Here is a 23,252-nt window from a genome sequence, read left to right as displayed (position 1 = left end):
CAACATTTAAATCGTAAATATTATTAGATAGATTTCTCCAGGTATTATAGACCTCCTTGGTAGATTCATATGAAAAATTATGATTTTTGAATGTCTGTTCGGGAGTCGTTCATTTCACAAACAGTCATGCTGCAGTTAAAATTAGGCTTGCTTGAGCATTAAGTGTCTTTTCAAATTCTGGCTTTCGTGCGTGGACGTGTTTTTAAAATGTCAATTGGTATTATTAGTTAGCTGCGACATAATGTATGATGGGCAAAGGCATAGGGTGTCTTATTCATTGTGAAACTGTTTTCTTAATGGCATGAATCACACTGAAGGCCTAGACTTTAAATGCATGGCCCGCCACTGTTCTAAACTGATTATGCAAAAAAACAACACTGATATCGGATCGGAGTCAGTATCGGCCAATACTGAGATTTTCGATATCGGAATCGGATCGGAAGATTAAAAAGTGGTATCGGTGCATCCCTACTTTGAACTCAATAATTGAAAACACGTTCATAATAGAAGAGGCGTATTCAAGTAATTGTTTTGTGTGAATTGCGTTTGTAATGTATTTTTGAATAATTTATTAGACGCAGACAAAAAAAAATAGTGTCACGACATTGACCCATACCTGCTGTTTAGTCAACAATTTGAAACTAAGGCCATTGGCAATGAACACAAGTGGTGTGAACAATTTAGCAAAAATAGTGCCTAATTACTGAAATGTCTATCTCTCTTCTCTGCAGTTTTAGAACTCAGCGTCTACTTTGTAAGCTACTTTTTGTCAATTTTATTTAGCCATGAACGACCCTGCCTCAATAAAGTCACTGCCTATAGAGCAGAAAGCTTTTATTTGTATTGTTCATCCATATCAATGGTCCTCTTTAGAGACTCTTTTTTGCAGTGCTGGCTCACAAAAGGCTTTTGCTGATCAGCTGCAAAAAAGGCAAGTCAAGCATAACTTGGGAGCAAGAGGAGACAGCAGGCTTTTATGAAATTGAAGAGACATACACAACAATATAAACTGCATGTTAAACTCTTACACTTTTGGTGACAGTTTTTGATGTTTGATTATTTTGAAATAAGTTGCAAGGTATCTAGATTTTTCAAAAGTAAGAATCTGAAATAGACAGAAGAAACAAGCAGCTGGAGATGTAATTGGCAGAGCAACACCTTTAATAATAACAGTTAGTCAGTAGGCTTTACCATTCAGAGTGGTTTGTTATAGATTAAGTGGACACTGTTGGCTAATTATAATATTGGAAGTGGAGTTATGAATTAATTCTGTCTAGTGTTCTTCATGTGTTTAAATGTCACTTATGTTATTAATGTCTGCATTTTCCCTAAATTGAATCCATAACTCCGCCCTTCACCTTGTAACAGAAAAGCTAAGCAATAACTCACAGCTAATTTTTTTATATATTGCCACCCATTAACCACTAAATAGCTTTTATGCTAAAGTGGCCTCAGGATATAAAGTTTTTAAAATGATTATTATTTTTTTTAATTATTATTATTATTACTTGTTTTGGACTTGTTTGGTAACAACTGTTACAGTACATTGTTAATTTGGGGAGGATATACATATATTTGGCTGTCTATAAGATACGTCTTAAAGTGGATTGTGCAGTTTTTTAATGTTAAAATACTTTCTATACAGATAAATACTGCAGGTAAATACTTAATATGCTGATACAACCTAGAAATAGCTTATAAGTAAGCAATTTGTAGGTTGATTCCCCAGAAACTCTCTGGCGCTTTCAGAACATTACTGTTTTTTTGTTTGTTTGTTTGTTTTTTAAGGGGCCTGACATGTCAGCTTCTGGCTCATCCAATCACATGGATTTGGTGCAGGAATACCTGTTTGTCCAAACAATTGCAGACAGGGGTGGAGCAGAAGGGTTGGTAGGAGTGTTTGGGAAACCTGTTTGGAAACATTATTTCTGCAATTCTGTTTGGTGCCATTAATGGCAAAGAAATAAATTTTTTTAATTATAGCAAAAATCGTAATTGTTGATTATTGCCCTTGATATTGTAATCACGATTATTAATGTCGATTAAAATATTAAATTACCATGATGTCACAAAGTAAGCAAAGTATCAGATTTCAATGGTGGATATGAGCTGCACTCCAGTTACTTTTAAGCATCTTTTAAGCATTAAATATTGTAATAATGTTTGTTAATGTTAGGGCAAATAAAACTTATTTTAAATGGTTATCTATGGTATAAAATAAATTAAATTATTGCTTAAATTATTAGTCCACATATAGTAAATAATATGACATTCAATTTTCAAACTTATTAACAGCCGATTTAAATTGACCAAGTTACTTTCTGCGTTCAGAAAGCCCTTTGGTGGCGAGACGGAACCATTCATCCCGTTAGATCTTCAGTGGTGATCTTGTTTATGTACGATCATCGTTAGATCATTTTTGGTCTCAGTGGTGCACTTTGGAAATTAAAAACAGTCATTTGCGATTGGAGTTTGTGCAATTCAAGAAAATGTTAAATCTACCAATACCAGCTGCGTGGCAAATGGGTCTTATTACAGCAGACGTGATAACAATGATGGTGATTCCTGAAATATGCTATTCATGCCATATTCTTTATGTTGGCTACACCTTCAAAACACACTTAGAACAGTTAAGCTGAATTACTTTACTGCTATTTTGTACAAATCAAATTCACATTGGCCTACTTATTAACATGACAAAACAAAACTGTTATTAGATTTTTAATAAATTGTACACAGAAATGGAGCAATGCGACAAACTCTCCCATTACAATGACTGCTGTCACTCGCTGCAGATTTACACTGTTTGAGACCTGCATTTTGACGCGAGCTCAGTGACGCTCCGCGCAAAGTTCTGCACTCTCGCGAATGCTCTCATTAAAAACAAAGCTGTCTAATCAGCATAATAAATCAATTATTTACACCACGTCTGTGCCTTGATTAGAACGGGAGCATTTTAGTTTTGTCATGTTGCTCATTTGCAGTGTATTTAACATCTACATTCAAAGCGAGCTGTGCAATATGCAATGAGTCCAAAATAATTCCAAAGGGCCTTTCGTGCTTGTTCTACAGCTTCTTTTCGAGTGTCAGGTGATGTTTCTTCAGTATTAATTTTCGTGTGCCACCACGAACAGAGGTGGATCATAAAGTAAGCATCTGGGAATTCAGATGGTTTAAAACCTGCGCATTAGGATCAGTTGTCATTACTGATAGGATGGAGGATTAATTTAAGTGGCTCTGATTGGCCATTGTCATTTCATTGCTAAATGGACATGTTAGTTATTGGATAGAATACTCAACTGCTGCAAAAACACATTGTAAACAGAAACCATTGAAGCAACACGAGCAGACTTATAGTGAACGCTGTTTTCGTCAGTTTTCACGATTATATAATCAAGGCAACCATAATCGTAATCGCGATTAGTTTTTCGATTAATTGTGCAACTTGACGTGCTTAGCATGTTGACAACCAGTCTTTGGCGGGGGGAATCTCTCTGCTGGTTCCATGCTGGCTAGTTCGTAATGTCAGCGTTATGCAAAGATGAAGACCCAATCACAGAGTTCAAAACCAAAAACAATTTATTAACAAAACGAACTCCCATAAGGGGGAAAACAACCTCGAAGGTGACAAAAGGGTTATCCAAGCTGGAGCAGAAGGAACCAGGGAATCAGGACCGACTGGACCAAACCAGGTAGGGGGAACAGGACCGACTAGATAGCAAGATGAAATGGCTCTGGACATCACACATGAGTAGACTAAAATAGGGAGAGAAATCAAGCAGGTTAATAAAGGGCAGGTGTTAATGAATGTTAATGAAACAATAATGAGCAAACAAGGATGCGGATGTGACGTAAGACAGAGTAGCACACAGCGATATGGAAACAATAACAAAGCCGCGTGTTCTCACAAGAAGGCAAAACATCCGAATGGCATGAGCGCACATCGCCAAGACAACGAGGCGATATACACTCATGCCAATCCACAAAAAAGACGAGACAGGACACTTTTGTGAGAGTTCGGCACACACATCCGATACCTTACCGAAGTGACCAAAACACAACATGAAGACAGCTCGCGACCCGGGCGCGCAGCCAAAGCGAGCACAACGCGTGCCCGCAGACGGGAGAGACAGACACAAAGACCGACATAGATTATTGACGCGAGTGCATGCAGCCAAGATGACACAAGCGCGATGCACGCACGTCAGTAACAGACAGACAAGGAGTACGAATGTCTGGGTCCCGACACAGACTGAAACCGAAATAGACAGGGAGTCAGAACCCAGACACCACACTCTAGACATGAAACACAACAGACAAAAGAGCACGCGGCAGAGAATATAACTGAAACCGCGCATTCACACAAAGACAGACATGGGTGATTAATGCCACAGTCCTGTCAGACCAAAATCCAGACTGACAGAGTGACAGGACCGTGACATACTCATGCTCTTATGCATATTCAGATTATGCACTGACAGTATATAACATAACCATGTTTAGTAATATATTCCTAAATGTACTGTGTTTCTGATTTCATTTCCTTACTAACCTTAGGGGAATGCAGAGTCACTTTAAAAGCAGATTTTTGTTATTTGAAAAAAACTAGTTTATTTTAATCCATATCTTATTTTTTTATTATTAAAAAAAAAAAAAAAAAAAAAATGAATTTATTAAATTCAGAATGTAACAGTCTGTTTTGATGTCCATATAAGGCTATTTGTTGAGAGGTTAAATATTGACCTGTTTCATGTGACGTTACTGAATGAACATGCTGCCATGTTTGAGACCGAAATTCCATATACCTTCAGTGTTCTGTGCTGTGGGATGCGACAAAAGCCAGTGACATTTTTGTTTCTGTTTATAAATCTTGAAAAAGTGATTCTGCTGTTTCATTACCAGAGCCAAAATTTAATTTTTCTTTTAATAAAGTATCTTTCAAATGACACTGTTTTATTTCACCTAAGTCAAGCAGAGATGAAGTGGGAGAGCAGGGATAAAACACTTGTTGGTTTTTGCTCATTTATGTCAGTTATCTGTACACAAGTCAGTTATATTTATAGCATAATCGAGTCGGATACAATTAAACTGGAAATGCACATAGGACAATGTTAAAATGAATAACAGACTGTAAAAATCTATGTCATAATTGTACACATTGGTATAAATACAAAAGCACTATAATGTCAAAATATAGTATATGTTTAATGTGTATATATCAGTGTTAGTCAATAAACAACACATCATAAGATTATGACACACAGACTTTATTCACACGACCAAACTACAGTGTAAACATATTAGTTATATTCTATACAATAATATGCCTTGGTTGCTTTCTGTGTATTCTTCATGAGTTAAAAGCAGCTGTTACATGCATACAGATGGGATCATCACAGACATTTTGTAATACTTTGACCAAATCAGACCAGAAAATAACACAAAAACATTTGTAAATTCTGAATGAGAGATGTTTACGGTGATGTACAGAGAGGTGTGTGTACTCGCCTGTCACACATCAGACTCGCCGATGTACGGAGATGAATTGTGGATAAAATTTACTTAAATGTCTGCGAAAGTCAAATTTGGCATTTTTTTAATGTTTTTCTTGATATTGTTTCACGAGTGTTTTTCCATTTACCGCCATTGTTTCCTCTTGCTGATTCTCACAAATATGGCGGCTGCTAAGAAAAAGTGATGACACAGAAACAGTAAAATAATATTTTCCTTGCTAGTGACAGTTCCAAAGAATAGTATTGTTGCAAACAGCATCTGTGTGTCATGCAGGCTGTTTGCATGTTACACGTTTTACTGCACACATATCTTGAAGTTATTTAGTTCCAACCTGATCACACGGGAAGTCACATTTTTCTTCCGAATGTTCCAGTACCCTGACATCTGCCCCATTCTGCTGACTTACTGAGAAGTGCCACTCCCATCAGACATTTATGCATTGGTTCATGTGTGTTTATCTTCTCGTGTGATGATATCATGTTGCGTCAGCTGCATGGGAGACCCTGGTTCTCCTCCAGCACTGAAACCAGGAAGTGATCACGTATGTAAAAACAGTGACAAGCACAAATCAGAGGTTCCATGTCCCCTCTAACACTACATTTTTACTCCACTAACAGTTAGGTTTAGTGTTGGGGTGTGGTTTAGGGGGTAGAGTTAATAAAATATGCATTCACTTTATTACATAATTTACAGCTAAAAACAACCTGCTTTTGGCACCTATCTGTGGGCATTTCACCTAGAAACTCATGCTCCCATTTGCGCTTACACTCAAAAACACTTCCCAATTCGGCCACTGGGGGGAGTGCTTTTAAATTCGGTAAGCACAGACAAATTTAGCTGAAGAAAAGTAAACCTGTTTCCGAATTCACTGTCGCTGCGTCCAAATATCCATACTTCCCTACTATATAGGATGGCAAAAATAGTATGCAAATGGACTAGAATGTCAGAATCCTTAGTATTCATGAAACAGTAAGTGTGAAATACCCGGATAACCAACTAATTTTTGGCAAGATTTTGAAGTGCGCATCGACTGGACACTTTACGATCCCATAATCCCTCGAGAGCTCAGGACACGTCACGTTCAAAACACTGGATTTAAAAGAATGGCAGTGAACTGCGAATCGGATGGCTCTTTTTTTTAACTCTAAGTGCAATATACTGTATACCAAGAAAGTTGTTCCTTGTGTTTAAAATTGCATGTTCAACAAAACCGAAGTAGAAATTTCACAATTGTTGTTATTACATCATATGTTCCAGTCACGGATCAGTGTCCACGTCCATGGATGAAGTATGTCTGTAATTTATACTACTTGAATGCATACCTAAAAAACATTCTGTTTTACCAGCTGAGAAGTGTGTCCTTCATCAAATACAGTACATATTTTTACAGTATGCGATTTCAGATGCAGGGTGTGTCTGTTTTTGAAGAGCATATTTTAAAGAATCTGTTGTTAATCTCAAGTGTTTTAAATGCAGAAACTCTTCTTTAGATTTAGGAGGTGCTTTAACTTGTTTTTGTGGACAGTCAGATAGTAGAAATTCTTCAGATGAAAGATAAGTAATTTCCTGTTTGGCTACTGTAATAATTGCTCTGTGACTTAAAGGAATGAAAGTATTGAATTTTGACGTAGTTCTTTTTTTTTTCTTTCATTTACTTTGTTGCTGTTGTCCATGCATAGACAGTACTTTATCAAAAAGAATGAAAAAACAGATCTTATCTGTCTCTGTAGACAGCTACTGAAAGATTGCTCTGCCTGAGAGACTTTAAAGAGATCAGAACAAAATTCCATTTCCCCCATGATAGCTCATTGTTGTCCTAAAGTATGTTTTGTTACACATCCAAAACCCTATAGTTAATAATATTATCTATCTGGCATATTGGTTAAGTTTAAAATCTGGTTACACATTCAATTAAATGCTTTTCAGTGTCCTTAATGAAGAAATGAAAAAAATTGCAAGCATGCCACTGCTTGTTTCCAGAACTCATTTCCTTTAGTGTGACCTGCTAAGTTCCTGCTAAGAGTCTCTTTATTTACTTTTCCATTCTAACCTTATATGGCATTGTGATGGTTCAGAATAGACTATTAAGCTATTCTTAGTGGAATAATTGACCCAAAAATAAAATTTTGTCAACATTTACTCATGTCATTCCTAACCTGTATTACTTTTCTTCATCCGTGGAACACAAAATGCACATTTGGAAGACTATTCTGACCACTCTTTCAATGTAATGAAACTGAATGGGAACCAGAACTTTCAAGTTCTAAAATTACAACAACAACAAAAATCACAATAAAAGTTTATATGATTTGTGTGCTATAAGTCTTCTTAAGCCATACAAAAGCAATTGTGTTGAATGACCAAATTTATTGGATTATATCTTTCTAAGATTGTTTGGTGGTTGACTTGTGGATAATCATTTGTAAGAGTCTCTTATTCAGTTACTAAAATAGTGGCACTAGTGGCTTTGAAATGAGCTTCGACAACACAGAAATATACCATTGCTATTTTTGATGGAATATGCTTTTGCAGTGCCACTACAGGATTCCATTACTGCAGATTAATTAGCCTGAATTTGTGCATTGGCCCTGGTGAGAGAGAAGCTCCTGTGACTCACATCTCCACGTTCTTCTTCTCCACCGCTGCATAATCCATCCTACCATTAAGCCTCCCACTCCGGTTGCCAAGTGCATTATTGAGTATGTAATCTGCATAGCTCAGACATGCACTCTGATGTATGTGCATGTGTCACGAGGTCAAGTTCTGTTATGACACAGCTTTGAAAGGGCAGCCAACCAAGAGAGGTGTGACAAAATGTGTTGCGTTTGTATGACTTATCAGAGAAAGCGTTTGTGTTAATAATGCAAGGGCAAGATTTGCCAGAGTTTTATAAACACTAGACTCAAATTAATTCTGAAATTCTTATTTTATCAATTAGCGATGGTAAGCAAGTCATTTGATTGACGATGCTTTTGACTAAATAGCTTTGGCAAATTCTCTGAATAATGTTTGTTGCTTCAGTAGGCTGAATTGATTGAATGTCAGTTAATCACAGCTCCTTAAGAACAGATTGTGATGGAGATTAATTTTAATAAAATGTTCCTGCTACAAACAAAGCCTGCAATCAGTGCAGAAATTATGATAAGTATGAACAGTTAGTCTACTTTTACATAATAGATTTATGCACATGCAAATTTCAGGCAGCATAATTCTTACGGTTGCCACAACTATCTGAGACACGTGTTCATATTACAACTCTCTTAAACGTCTAGTGTTCTTTACCCCCTCTGTAGGTTTTTAAGGTCCAATGGGAATTTCTTTAGCTGAAATGCAAATGAGGTACTAGGTTATGTAAGACATCTTGCCACGCTTTATCTGGCCCTTTAGCAGGGGCCTAAAGTCCTCTGGTGTTGTCTTTACAATGAGCACTGTTCTGGTTCATTTTAGCTTCCAGGCCTCACCGGATAATACGGGGTAAAAATACTGTGAAGCACTTGTTAGAAGATAATTTGCCTTGACAGCAAAAATCCCAGGGCACAAGAGCAGACCCACTGTTTTCTGTCATGTAGTCTTATTATGATGATGAATGGAGCTTTGACTTGGAATATATGCTGGAAAAGTAGCATTTACAGTTGAAGTCAGAATTTTACATACACCTTAGCCAAATACATTTAAACTCAGTTTTTCACAATTCCTGACATTTAATTGTAAAAAACATTCCCTGTCTTAGGTCTGTTAGGATCACTACTTTATTTTAAGAATGTGAAATGTCAGAATAATAGTAGAGAGAATTATTTATTTCAGCTTTTATTTCTTACATCACATTCCCAGTTGGGTCAGAAGTTTACATACACTTTGTTAGTATTTGGTATCCTTAAGCCATTTTGCCACAAATTTGGAGGTATGCTTGGGGTTATTGTCCATTTGGAAGACCCATTTGCGACCGAGCTTTAACTTCCTGGCTGACGTCTTGAGATGTTGCTTCAATATATCCACATAATTTTCATTCCTCATGATGCTATCTATTTTGTGAAGTTCACCAGTCCCTCCTGCAGCAAAGCAAATCATCACAACATGATGCTGCCACCCCCATGCTTCACAGTTGGGATGGTGTTCTTCGGCTTGCAAGCCTCACCCTTTTTCCTCCAAATATAACAATGGTCATTATGGCCAAACAGTTAAATTTTTGTTTCATTAGACCAGAGGACATTTCTCCAAAAAGTAAGATCTTTGTCCCCATGTGCACTTGCAAACTGTAGTCTGGCTTTTTATGGCGGTTTTGGAGTAGTGGCTTCTTCCTTGCTGAGCAGCCTTTCAGGTTATGTCAATATAGGACTCGTTTTACTGTGGATATAGATACTTGTCTACCTGTTTCCACCAGCATCTTCACAAGGTCCTTGCTTTTGTTCAGGGATTGATTTGCACTTTTCGCACCAAACTCCGTTCATCTCTAGGAGACAGACTGCATCTCCTACCTGAGCGGTATGATGGCTGCGTGGTCCCATGGTGTTTATACTTGCGTACTATTGTTTGTACAGATGAATGCCTTCAGGCATTTGGAAACTGCTCCCAAGGATGGACCAGACTTGTGGAGGTCCACAAATTCTTTTTCTGAGGTCTTGGCTGATTTCTTTTGATTTTCCCATGATGTCAAACAAAGAGGCACTGAGTTTGAAGGTAGGCCTTAAAATGCATCCACAGGTACACCTCCAATTCAGTACACCTCCCGTCAGAAGCTAACTGGCTAATTGTCTAAAGGCTTTGAATTTTCCAAGCTGCTTAAAGGCACAGTTAACTTAGTGTATGTAAACTTCTGACCAACTGGAATTGTGATATAGTCAATTAAAAGTGAAACAATCTGTCTGTAAACAATTGTTGGAAAAATTACTTGTGTCATGCACAATGTAGATGTCCTAAATGACTTGCCAAAACTATAGTATGCTAATATTATATCTGTGGAGTCGTTAAAAACTGTTTTTAATGACTTCAACCTAAGTGTATGTAAACTTCTGACTACAACTGTATATATGCCATTTTTATGATATTACGCAAATGATAGAGATGCTTATACTGTATCTTGCTTAATTATACAAGGTTTCAGATAGGGTTGAATAATCTTGAACAAGTAAACTCATTATTTTTAGAGGTTACTGTGAAATGATCAGCAGTCAGCTGTAGTACTCTACAGAACAGAATTTAGTTTTGACTCAGCAGTGGCCCTGTTATTAGAGACAACTCATCTTGATTGTAATCATCTTAGTGAATCCTTGCGGAGGTAAACTGTCTGCCTGCTCTTGATTTTTGATGAAATGTAATATTTTGAGGCTGTCCAACTCCTCAGCACAATTAGAATATTTCACAGACCCTGTGCTCAGCATATAATAAAAGCTGAATAAGGTTCTCATGCGGCTATTTCAAGTAAATCACCATGTGCTAAATCATTATTCCTCCACGGATGCTTGGTTATTCACCACTAGAAAAGGTCTCAAGAACAAACTATGGTCTTGGCGAATGGAGGAGTGCGTCACAACTTTATGAGCCCTTCAGAAGCACTGCCAGCCAGCCTGCTGGGATGAAGTGTTAGTTCAGTTAGTTCGGCAGAATTATTTTTAGCACAAGGATCTGAACAACTATGATCTTGCTTGTGCTAGTCACTTCTAGCGTGTTTATGCAGAAATGTATGATGTTTTGTGGTTTTTGTGTGTTGCAGGTGATGATGATGGGGACACGGATCTCTTCCTTTGTGACACCAACACTTGCAAGTTTGACGGCGAGTGTCTCAGAATCGGGGACATCGTAACATGTATATGCAACTTCAAGGTAAGACCATTTTTCCTATGAACCAGCTTCACTGTTTCTGGTTTCTCTTACATGTTATGGGTCAGGGGTGGGCTGTATGTCCAAAATCGTATTTTACGGTACGTGTAATTTTGTCATTGTAATGGTATATGTGGTAATGCCAATTTTGGAAAATCATGTGCATAAAAAGTTTACAAAAAGTATTTATATAAGTTAGAAAAAAGTGGATATACTGTATGTGCACCTGGGATATGTTGCAATGTTGTTCAGCAACTGTAAACAACTAAGCACAACACGAAGCAGGGTTTAATAACAAGTTCTTCCTCATTTTGACTTGTTTTGGACAAACCTGCTCCATAATTTCACATTCACTCAATGTTTCTTCGCAGTGTTGGGTAGACTTCTGAAATGTAATCTTGTACAGATGATAAAATAAACTAAAATTGTAACATGTAATGTAATCTTTTAGATTACATTTTTTAGGTAATCTAATCTGATTACTTAAATCTAAATTTAAGTCCCTGCGATCCTCCCTGGTGATGCTTTAAAAGTAAAGAATGATAGCTAATGTTATCAATATGTAGTTATGGTATTCATAGAAAAGTAACTGTAATCTGATTTTGCACATTTAAAAATGTAATGTAGCGTAATCTAATCTATAACTGTAGGACTATATATACTGTGAAATAAACAGAATAGTAAAATCCCTGCCAATTGACACATTTCTAGTGACGCACAGTATATACTGTACCGTCATACTGTCTATACCTAAAATAGGTACACAGATGATTCCAGACAACATTCATCATAATATTTTAGATAATTTTAACCCCAAATTGTAAAGTCCTGAACCATAATCTGGTTCATGTCCTGGAATCAATCTGGACCATTATCTGCTTTGACTGATCTAAGAGAGTGGTTTTGTGTCTGAATACTTGACACTTGGCTTTAATTATCCACATTTGTTTGTTTTTCAACCACTAAGCAGCTTATAGAAGATAATTTACTTTATGCCCACACTTTTAATTATAAAGAAAATGTAATTTTAATTTGTGCACTTTTTCAATGTTGTTGAAACATCTATCATTGTACATTTTTGCAATTTTCTAAAGTTATGGTCACAGCAGTTAAATAAACCTCCTTCTAATACACAGTTCATGACAAATGTGTAATGTCAAGCATTCTTACAGTATGTACACATGTGTTGTAGTGGTCTAGAGACCATATTTGTCATGGACTTGGGAGCATTTGGACTTGGTCTTTTCACCGACTTGAACAAGTGTGGAATCAGACTTTTTCTGGAAACCAGTTGAGTTCCTTCAAAAATTATTATTATTATTATTATTATTATTAAGTGGCTCCTGTACCACGAGTGCTCCGACATATCTAAAAAACATTTCTCTGACTGACAATATCAGGGATCGTGATGTGTGTCCAGTATTTCTGTTAGTTGTGTGGAATCAAAACAGCAATGCCTGATTCACGAATTAATAATTCTTTTCGAGTCGGTTCTTCTCAGTGAATTGGCCAAAAGGGTTAGCAAAATTTACGCCAAAAGGGATTTGCAATTCAGTCCGATTTGTTCAGACCTATCTCTCACTGAATTATTTGGAGTGGTTTTTCACTCAGTAAAAAAGTATTGGGATACTTAAGAACACGTCTCATGCAGGAGTGCTACGATTAAAAAAAATGTTTTTGTCAAGTTAAAAAGAACTTTAACTGTTAATAACGAGTATTGAGACACCTGTGTTCTGCTCTATTGATTGTGCTGTGTCTTGATTTTTTAGTGCAAGAATGTGTTCGGCTTGAATGGCCTCAAATTGTTTTTAGAAATGCTTTAACCAATAGTTACATGAATGCTACACATACTAGAAAAAAAAAAAGCTTTTCTCAATGTCACCAGAATTGACCGCTTCAGTGCTGTTTTTCCCAAAAAAAGAAATTTAGGTTTCTGTGCACACCCCAAGATGAAATCCTGCAGGTGGAAGTAAGCAGAAATGTTTACTTTTACAATAAATGGAAAATAATAGTGCGATTGAGGAGTTTGTAATCAAGTTGACAGTAAAAGTTTAGGTTCACTGACTGCATATACATTATGTAATATTTAATACATTGTTATAAGCCTTTTAGGTCCATTTTAGTTATAGTACAATAACACTGTATTTTGTATAGCAGAAATATTTTCAATGAATGGAATGTCATAGTACACACTGAAGCTGGTAGTTTGTATTGCCATATAGGTGCACCTTGCACCTTTAGTTTAAGTTTTTTACTGACAAATTGATATATGCGCCTAGAGTCAATTTACTTGTTTACACTGTATATTAAACATGTTCATTTAGGTTGCATCAGGCCTATATGAGTCTTGTCTCAGACTCAGCCTTTTCTGGTCTCGGTCTTGACTCTGACTTGACCCTCTCTGGTCTCGGTCTTGACTCGTACTTGGATGGAGCTGTTCTCGACTACAACACTAAAATCCACCTTTTGAGGTTTTCTGTATAACTGATTTTTAAAAGGGCTACTACTCTCTTGTTTCGAAAAGTGGCCCGCTTTTTCTACTTTAGCCTTGAGATCACAGGGAAATGAAGATAGAGAGAGTCGTTCCTAATAACACATCTAAGGTTTTTCAAAATGAAAATGCATTAGAGCCCTTCCAAGGCACTGAGCATATAGGCACTCAATGAACCTGTTATTTTTATCCCAGCTTGCAAGGGAACATTTGTATCTTTGGTGAGATAAATAGCATTACCTGTTTGTCCCTCACCCTCCTCTTTTTTCTGGTCCAAATAGGTCTCAGACTCAATGATGGCACTCTGTTTTTAGGACAAACCCCATTCTGTGTCTGGCCACACTGGGTCACATTGTTTTAATTTGTTTTCAATCCAGGCAATAATGCCATCGGCTAGAATAGGAAAGGCTTGATACAAGTATCCTGGACTGTACGTCACATGTGTGCAAGGGAAACTTTGGCGTCAGCTAGCTTAAACCTAATAATGGTCCATGTCTTTATTCCATTAGATGAAATAATTAATCAAAGAAGGATCGTCTTGAGGCTTGTGTCGGGTATGGTGCCCGAGGGAAGTCTACAGTCAGGGAGGTTGTGTGGCAAAATAGAGGAAGAAGGTTTGATCTCTGCTGATGAATAGAGGTCATTCAGCCCCTGATGTTCATTTAGTGATGTTTATTCACCTCACACCAGCTCTTGGAGGCGCCTGGCACATCTACTTACACTGTGATGTTTACTTAAGATTGGTTCTCTAATGGTTTTTTAAGTACTCATTATGTCTGTTGGTTGAATTTTATCGCTATCTACAGGGTTCACCAAAACAAGGCTGACTGGGTTTGGACATAATGTAATTTTCCAATGTGTCTCCGGCAACTACCTCTGAGAAGAGAGAAGCCCCCGTTTTTTAAAGGGATAGTGGAGCCTGAAAAGAAAATAATTAACTCACCCTCATGTCTTCCGAAAGCTGTTTGACTTTATTTTTCACATGCAACACTAAATTCTGAAAAACTTTACTTTGGTGACCTAGTGAAAATTAAGTAGGGGTCAAACACTTCCAGTAGCTAAGGGCAAATATTACATTGTGGTAGTTATCATTTACTTAGTGTCTTTTTTCGGGGATAAATCACGTACCTGTCTTATTGAATCTCAGCTATAATCTAAAGTCAAAATAATTCACTTGGAGAAAACGTTGAGTAGCAAAATAAAACTATATTTAAAAATCTATTTGCCGGAACGTAATGTTCAAATTATCATAACAATAATAAGTGGAATAGGACACAAAGACTTACACTCACTGAGCACTTAATTAGGAACACTATGGTCCTAATAAAGTGCCCAACGTGGTCTTCTGCTGTTGTTGCCCATTCGTCTCAAGGTTGTACAATTGTACAGAGTGGTTATCTGAGTTACTGTAGCCTTTCTGTCAGCTCTAAACAGTCTGGCCATTTTCCATTGACCTCTCTCTCATCAACAAGGCGTTTCCGTCCACAGAACTGCCGCTCACTGGATGTTTTTTGTTTTTGGCACCATTCTTAGTAAACTCTAGAGACTGTTGTGCATGAAAATCCCAGTAGATCAGCAGTTACAGAAATACTCAAACCAGCTCATATGGCACGAACAATCATGCCACTGTGGAAATCACTGAGATCACATTTTTCCCCATTCTGATGGTTAATGTGAACATTAGCTGAAGCTCCAGATTCATATCTGCATGATTTTATGCATTGCACTGCTGCCACATGATGGGTGATTAGATAATCGCCTGAATAAGTAGGTGTACTATAAAGTGCTGAGTGAGTGTATACAGTTTATGTGGATTGCAACATAATCACATCGGCATGTTGTCCCCAAAAATTTCGGTCCTTTAGGATTGGTGAAATTATGCCGACTCACTGACAAGCGGCGTCTCCCATCAGACATGTTTGCATTGGCTCAACTGCACTCACCTTCCTTTGTGGTACGACCGAATGCACGTTGCATCAGCAGCGTGGGAGATATGGGTTCATATCCCACGTATGAAACCAGAAAGTAATCATGTTCGCACAATCAGTGAATACTGTTGTATTTTTACCCCTAACATTACATTTACTCCACTTATGGTTAGGTTTAGGGTGTGGTTGGGGGGTGTACAGTTAATAAAATATGCATTTCTCTTCACTGTTTTACATCCTGTATAGCTGAAAACAGTTCGCTTTACAACTCGCTTTTGGCATAGATTGATCTTTGTTTGCCTAATCTTTCCGATATCAATGTGAGATCAGTCTGTTTATTTTGATATTTCTGTTCTGATGAAATACTAGAAACATTATTGCTTTTTGTGCGAGGTTTTAATTATTTCATAAAGCCATCATAATTTCTGGTTGTTTATGGCAGATGCAACACTGTTTGTCTTGATTTGCTCTTTTTATGCTAACTATATACTGTGATCCAAGCTAAGGAGGACTAGTTCTAAGGACAGATTCAAAAAAGAGCTATGAAATGTGATATTTCATATAGCTGAGAAAATTAATCAAATGCACCCAAGTATCCCTGCGGCTTTCTAAAAGCAGAAACTGAGAGCAATGCAGATATTATAGTAATTTCATTTAAGCACTGGTAATACTTGCAAAAACTTTCTTTAGTGCCCTATTGCTTTTTGAGAGGTTGGTTAACCCCAAAAATCAATTTTGGCTTTTTTATGCCATTTGCTGGAAAGTGCGCAATATAACTGCCAATCTATGTAATTCAATTTGCAGTATGTATTTGCATCATTGAACAAGTTATCTTTGAAACTTGGGGGCACAACATTAATTCCATAAATAGTATTCCAAAATAAGTGTGCTGTGGTGGAGTTGCTCCATCAAAGCTTTCAATGGATGCAATTGTTATAGATGCATGTTTCTGACACACAGCAAAGTTAGGGATTAGTTATAGCACTTTCCCAAAAACAGGTCAGTTCAAATAATACATTTCCAGAGTGATTTTGGGTCGTGCTCAGGATGTTTTCTCTTTTTGGTGATTTTTATGCTTTTATTTCGAGGGCAAAGGCACACGTGCATTGAGATTGAGTCATGACCCAGGCTGGTTTTGAACCTATATGTCATTAGCAAGTGGTCTCGGTGAGTCCGCCATTGTATTTACGTTCTCTTCATGTGTTTCAGGTGCCACTAGCGCGTGGAATCAGCGTTTCCATGGGAATGTTGATCATGCCAACTTTCAGCTGGCGAGCGGCACCTCACCGTTGTTTGTTTTCTGCCTTTATTTACCCCACTCTGTTTCGTGTTCATTGCTAGATTGTTGATGTGTGTTTAGTTACTCACCACTCTCTCTCTGCCCTTGTCGGTCCTGTTGCATTTTTTCTATATTGATTGCCAGTCTTCGCCTTAGTGCCCGAATTGTGGTTACCTTCCTGTTGGTTGCATCGCTCGCCTTGACGCTTCACCTGAGTATTCCTCATCGGTTATCCCTCTACACTGGATCTGCTCTTCACACTACCACGAGGCACACAAACCTACAAACACACTATCCTCCACAGGATTCCTCGCAGATCTGCGCTCCACACTATCACAACGCACACAAGCCTACAAACACTCTCTCCATCTCCACCCTGCAGTCAGTGCCGGGTCTCCATCACGCTTCACCAGCTCTGCTGTATTTGATATTTAATCAAATCTGTAACTTTGCCTCTGCACTTGGATCTCTGGTCTCATCATTGACAAGTGGGCTACCTTATGTGCCACAGCTCTTTTTGTTTTTAGGCTAATGCAGTTTATGTTGTTGTCACTTGCTACTGGTGATTTGTGGTCTTCACTTTGTTTAACTTGACTGATCGATTATTGCATTAATCTTCTCTCTGCTTGGTTTTGCTCTCACACGTTCTATTCCTGGTTGATACGCTATCTCTCCAGGCATCCTCGGATGACTGAGGTGTTGCCATTTTCAGATGGATGTGGCCTGGCTGATGCAACAAACGCTGTCGGTATTGAGTTCTAACCAAAATTCAGTGTTCAAGTGAACTTACCCATGAAAAACAGCATGCCCTTCAGTCCTCCTTCAATGTGATCTCTGGGAATGAACTCGCAGGGCTAGCAGACAGTGGCAGAAGGTGGACGCCTTCCCTCTGGGCCTTCGACTGCCCATTATCAGAGCCATTTTCTGCCAGACCTCTTTGCATATATTTACATGCATTTGTTGTCCTTTTATCCTCCAGTCACATGGTTTCACAGTGGCTGGAGATGGATTAAAAGTGGGCCTTCATTCCCTGGTGCCATTAGACAGTCCCTCTTCAAATCGAAGACAATGACCAGTATGAATAATTTTGTACAGGTGCAATGCCAAAGTGTCCTTGAAGTGTGTGCAATGGCTAATTTGAGCTTATCCCCTTGGTTGAGTGATTAAAGTCTGTTTAAGCACTCCACTTTGTATCGTGCCTGAGAACACCCGTTACCTCACTGTAACACACAACCTCTCGTGTTTTATATATATATATATATATATATATATATATATATATATATATATATATATATATATATATATATAAACACTACCAATTGCATTATGATGCAAGACACTGGTGTTTAATAAATAATAACATAGGGGCCTGAGTAGCTCATTGAGTATTGAGGCTGACTACCACCCCTGGAGTTGCGAATTCGAATCCAGGGCGTGCTCAGTGACTCCAGCCAAGTCTCCTAAGCAACCAAATTGGCCCGGTTGCTAGGGAGGGTAGAGTCACATGAGGTAACCTCCTCGTGGTCGCGATTAGGGGTTCTCGCTCTCAATGGGGCACGTGGTAAGTTGTGCATGGATCACAGAGATTAGCATAAGCCTCCCATGCTGTGAGTTTCCGGGGTGTCATGCACAATGAGCCATGTGATAAGATGCGCTGATTGACTGTCTCAGAAGCGGAGGCAACTGAGACTTGTCCTCCGCCATCTGGATTGAGGTGAGTAACCGCACCACCACGAGTACCTACTAAGTAGTGGGAATTGGGCATTCCAAATTGGGAGAAAAGTGGATAAAATAAAAAAAATTATAAATAAATCAATAAATAATAACATTATCAGTAATGATAATAAACACAACATGCAATTCTTCCACCAAGTAAAATATTTAATTAACCTAACTGTATGCATTTAATGGTTGCCAAGCAACTTGCACATTAAAGGGATAGTTCACCCAAAAGCAAAAATGTTGTCGTCATTTACTCACCCTCATGTTGTTCATTGTGAAACAATAAGGAGATGTTAGGCATCAGTCACCATTCATTTTCTTAGTATCCACCTTTTTCCTGAGTTCTCCATGGGCAGCACCACTGCGGTGAGAGACTTCCTCTTGGATGCTCCACACTTCCGCTTAGTTGTTGTTATCAGCTAGACTAACGTAACTGGTGATGGCGAGCAGCTAAGGGTCTGGATAATTATGCACTGTTATAGGGTGTTATAACAACTACAGGTAGCTTAAAGACTACTGGAAAATTAATGTCACAACAATAAGCCCCCCAAAAGCTGAAACATTCAGAGTCGAACCAGATGTAATAATCAGAGGTTGCATTAAACTAATTCTCCATCACTTACCTTTTTTAAAAAACATTGACAGATAATTCCAAATACTGTCTGTCATTTTGGAAGATAACAAAGATGAAAAACATTTAAACCAAACCTTTGTTTTATTAATCATCTTTACAAGGTTCATATCTCATATCGCGCTGTGAGTGTATGTGAATGAGGGAGAGACAGAGTTGTTCTCGGCAGAGTGTGTGAGAAGGCGGCACGTGTTAATGCAGAAATAATGCAAAGGTACGTGCCTCAAATCTGAAGATTTTTAAATGGAACCTATTATGACCATACGTCCTCTTTTCATGGATGTTTCCTTTGTTTTCTAACCTTAAAAAGTGGCCAGTCGGGATTTCTATATTCCCTAAATGTCCGCAATTTGGCTGTTTTCATATTGAACTGCTCAACAACAAAAAAAGGAATTAAATCTAGCGCATCATATACGTGAATTCTCTCTCTCTGCCTTCTGTATGTCTGTCTCTCTCTCTCTCTCTTTCATACACACACACATACAGGGCATGTGCAGAGAGCGCTAGAGCCCAGTAACTTTACCATGTAAATGTGTGTGATTGTGTACTTAACTATTTAGGGATTGCCGTCGAAACCGAATGTCCACACGTGGCCTTTAGCGAGAAAGGGATTTACGTTAAGTAAATACAGACTGTTTACTTGTTTTTGACTGTTGTTAGTGATATTTCAGTGCTTGGTAATGGGAATAAGCTGTGAAGCAAAAGTCTGTAGCATCCGTATTGGAAGAACACGCTAAGCATAATGGGTAATTTCCCTGCCTGTGAAAAAGGTGGATAGACAAAAGGTGCAATGAATAGTGTATAGTGACTGAGGTTAATATTCTGCCAAACATCTCCTTTTGTGTTCCATGGAAGAAAGAAAGTCATGCAGATTAGGAAAACGTGATGGTTAGTAAATAATGACAGAATTATCCTTTTTGGGTGAACTATCCCTTTAATAAAATAAAGCCACTCGAGGTTGTGTCACAGTGATTTTAGTATGCAAAGTGCAAAAAGTGCTCCAAAAACCCCCTTAAAGGGATAGTTCAGCCAAAAATGAAAATTCTCTCATCATTTATTCACCCTCATGCCATCCCAAATGTGTATGAGTTTCTTTTTTCTGCAGAATACAAAGAAAGATTTTTAGAATAATATCTCAGCTCTGTAGGTCCTTATAATAAAAGTGAATGGTGACCAGACATTTTAAGCTCCAAAAATCACATAAAGGCAGCATAAAATAATCCATATGACTCCAGTGGTTAAAGCCATATATTCAGAAGCAATGTGATAGGTGTTGGTGAGAAACAGATCAATATTTAAGTTCTTTTCTTACTATAAATCTCCACTGTCACAGTCTTTCACATTCTGAAATTGGAGATTTATAGTAAAAAAAAAAAATAAAAAAAAATGATTGAAGTATTATCTGTTTCTCACTCAAAGTGTTTGCATCACTTTAGAAGACATATATTAAACCACTGGAATCGTATGGATTACATTTATGTTGCCGTTATGTGATTTTTGGAGCTTCAAAGATCTGATCACCATTCACTTGCATTGAAAGGACCAACAGAGCTGAGATATTCTTCTAAAAATTTTAGTTTGTGTTCAGCAGAAGATAGAAAGTCATACACATCTGGGATGGCATGAAAGTGAGTAAATGATGAGAGAATTTTCATTTTTGGGTGAACTATCCCTTTTACTATGATAAATACCAACATGATAGACACCAGTAATCAATTAATAGTTACACTGGAATAAATGGAATAAAAAGAGATGTAGTTAATATGCATTTATGTTTAATATGGCTAGTTTATTATAAGTTAGAACTATTCGTTTGACAATACAGAATTCAAGTGATGTGCTAAGGCCACTTTTCATTTGAACAACTTGCAGAAATGCTTTTGACTAGTGACTTAGTAGTCTTTGATGTCAGTCTGTTTGACCAACATTTCACCTAACATTCCTTACTATTTTTCCTTTTCACCTCCATTTTCTTTTAAACCTAAGCTGATTCTTTTGCTCTCTTACCTTATTTCTACTACCCTAATAGCTTCCCTCCATGAGCTGCCACAGGAGATAGCTTCCACCAATATATAAAAAATGAAGCAATTAAAATCAGGAAGGAAGCTATTTTAGGGTGGAAGTAGGTCCAGTTTCCAGTTAGAATTCAGTCTGAAGGGTTTGAAAATGTAGTCATACCGGCAGAACCTGTTTTTTCCTCTTGGCTATGCTATATGCTCTATGTGTCATACGTGCATGTACTCTCTGACCCTCACTTGGCATGTGCTAGACATGAGATTGGTTGGCGGGTTGGCAGCTGGAGAGCTGGTTATGTGGTGAATCTATAGTGGTGGGCGATGGTCGCTTGAGCCTGATGCTGCTCAGGATAGCAGCATCTGTGTCAGTCCCCACTCGGCTCCCCTCAGCCTGTCAGACGCTATTACCGAAGAGCCGTCTCCCCTGACAGGGCTGGGAGCACCTTGCTGGGAAGAGTGTCACTCTAATCAAGACCAGACTGCCAAGCAGTTAAGGAGGGAGGCAGGAGCCTTTCCTCCCTCCCTGCCAGCTGCCCCCCACCCCCGTAATCAGAAGCAAGCAGCATGTAGCACAGGCATCCTGGGAAAGGGGAATGTCACTCAGTCACACAATGTCAAGCCGTCTGTGTCTGAGGGGCACAAAAATACATCATCTAAATAGACATGCACCAGATTTTTTTTTTTCTTTTTTTTTTCTTGTTTGTGCCTCTCCAGGATATCGCTCCTGATCTGTTTCTATTGTTTTCCTCTCTTGACCCTATTGGCCACTCTCCCCAAAGCTGTCACAGATAATGTTCTTTTTAATAAAGTAAGGGTTGAATCCAAGTGGACTATGCTCTCTTACTTTCCCAAATTAAACTGTAGATAAATTCATCATTTCAGACAGCTAGAAAAACCCTCACTAGAATTGGACAGGTCTATCCTCATTAGGCTTTTCAAAGTCCAACAGCTGAAGCAAGCAACATTTTGGAATGATGAGAGAGCAAATCACATATGAGTGAATATGTACCTTCATGTCCTTGTGTGATATTCACCCATTTACATTCCTCTCCTGGCTTCAACTCAAGGTCAACTCATCCCTTTGGTACGGAACCAATGATCTGACAGAAAGGCCCAGTTTTCCATCGTCGTTCCCTGGAGCTTTTACTCTGTCACAAGCGCTATGCCAGACATCCATCACTACACAGGTCCAGCTGACAGGGCCACTCAAAGACACTATCTCTGTCTTTTGTCAAGGAACCACAGGTGTTCCAAATGCTCAGAACATTAACTCTTCTTAATCCAAGTGCCACTTGTGATGTCTGAGATTTTCAGACTTCAAGGCATGGGCAGCTTTGTGTTTTCTTAGGAAAAGGTGGTTGGAGCTGTAGGGCTTTACTGGTTGTTGAGATCAGTGTTACTATCAGAAATAATTAATAATTATTTCTGTAGTTATTAATCAATATTTAAATTAATTAATTGGATCTAACTCATTAAAACCTCATATGGGACTCCAATAAATGTAGTGTGCTACGTTTAGGAGCAAGTTTGGTTATTAGCAATAATTAATAATTATCAAAGATAATTATTAAAATCAATAGAACATTGATGAGAATCAATGTTAGATTTTTTAAATCCTTTAAATCAACAGTTATCAAAGATAGTCGTTAATTGTTAACGTCGATGAAACATTAATTAAAATTAACACTAGCTTGTTGATCATTCAAATTCAATCAAAGATAATTATCAATTATCAAAAATCAATAGAATATTAATAAGGATTAACATTGACGGGGCACCACCCTGGAATCAGGGACTAATAACCGAATATTAAAACAGTCTCAATATTAGATTGTTTTCTTAGGAAAATCGA

At 37.9% G+C, this 23,252-nt stretch overlaps 1 protein-coding gene across 2 annotated transcripts in view; it reads left to right on the top strand.

Annotated features, from left to right (window-relative positions):
* tmeff2a (transmembrane protein with EGF-like and two follistatin-like domains 2a) overlaps positions 1-23,252 on the top strand; it is a 114,167-nt gene that overhangs the window by 5,839 nt on the left and 85,076 nt on the right. For both annotated transcript variants that reach the window (XM_051708160.1, XM_051708159.1), the window contains exon 2: positions 11,225-11,334. In XM_051708160.1, coding sequence (XP_051564120.1) covers positions 11,225-11,334 — 110 coding nt within the window. The remainder of the gene's footprint in view (positions 1-11,224; positions 11,335-23,252) is intronic.

Source organism: Myxocyprinus asiaticus, chromosome 10 (assembly GCF_019703515.2).
Source record: "Myxocyprinus asiaticus isolate MX2 ecotype Aquarium Trade chromosome 10, UBuf_Myxa_2, whole genome shotgun sequence".
Taxonomy (NCBI): domain Eukaryota; kingdom Metazoa; phylum Chordata; class Actinopteri; order Cypriniformes; family Catostomidae; genus Myxocyprinus; species Myxocyprinus asiaticus.
The sequence above is the reverse complement of the archived record's forward strand: the minus strand, read 5'-3'. Positions and strand labels throughout refer to the sequence as shown.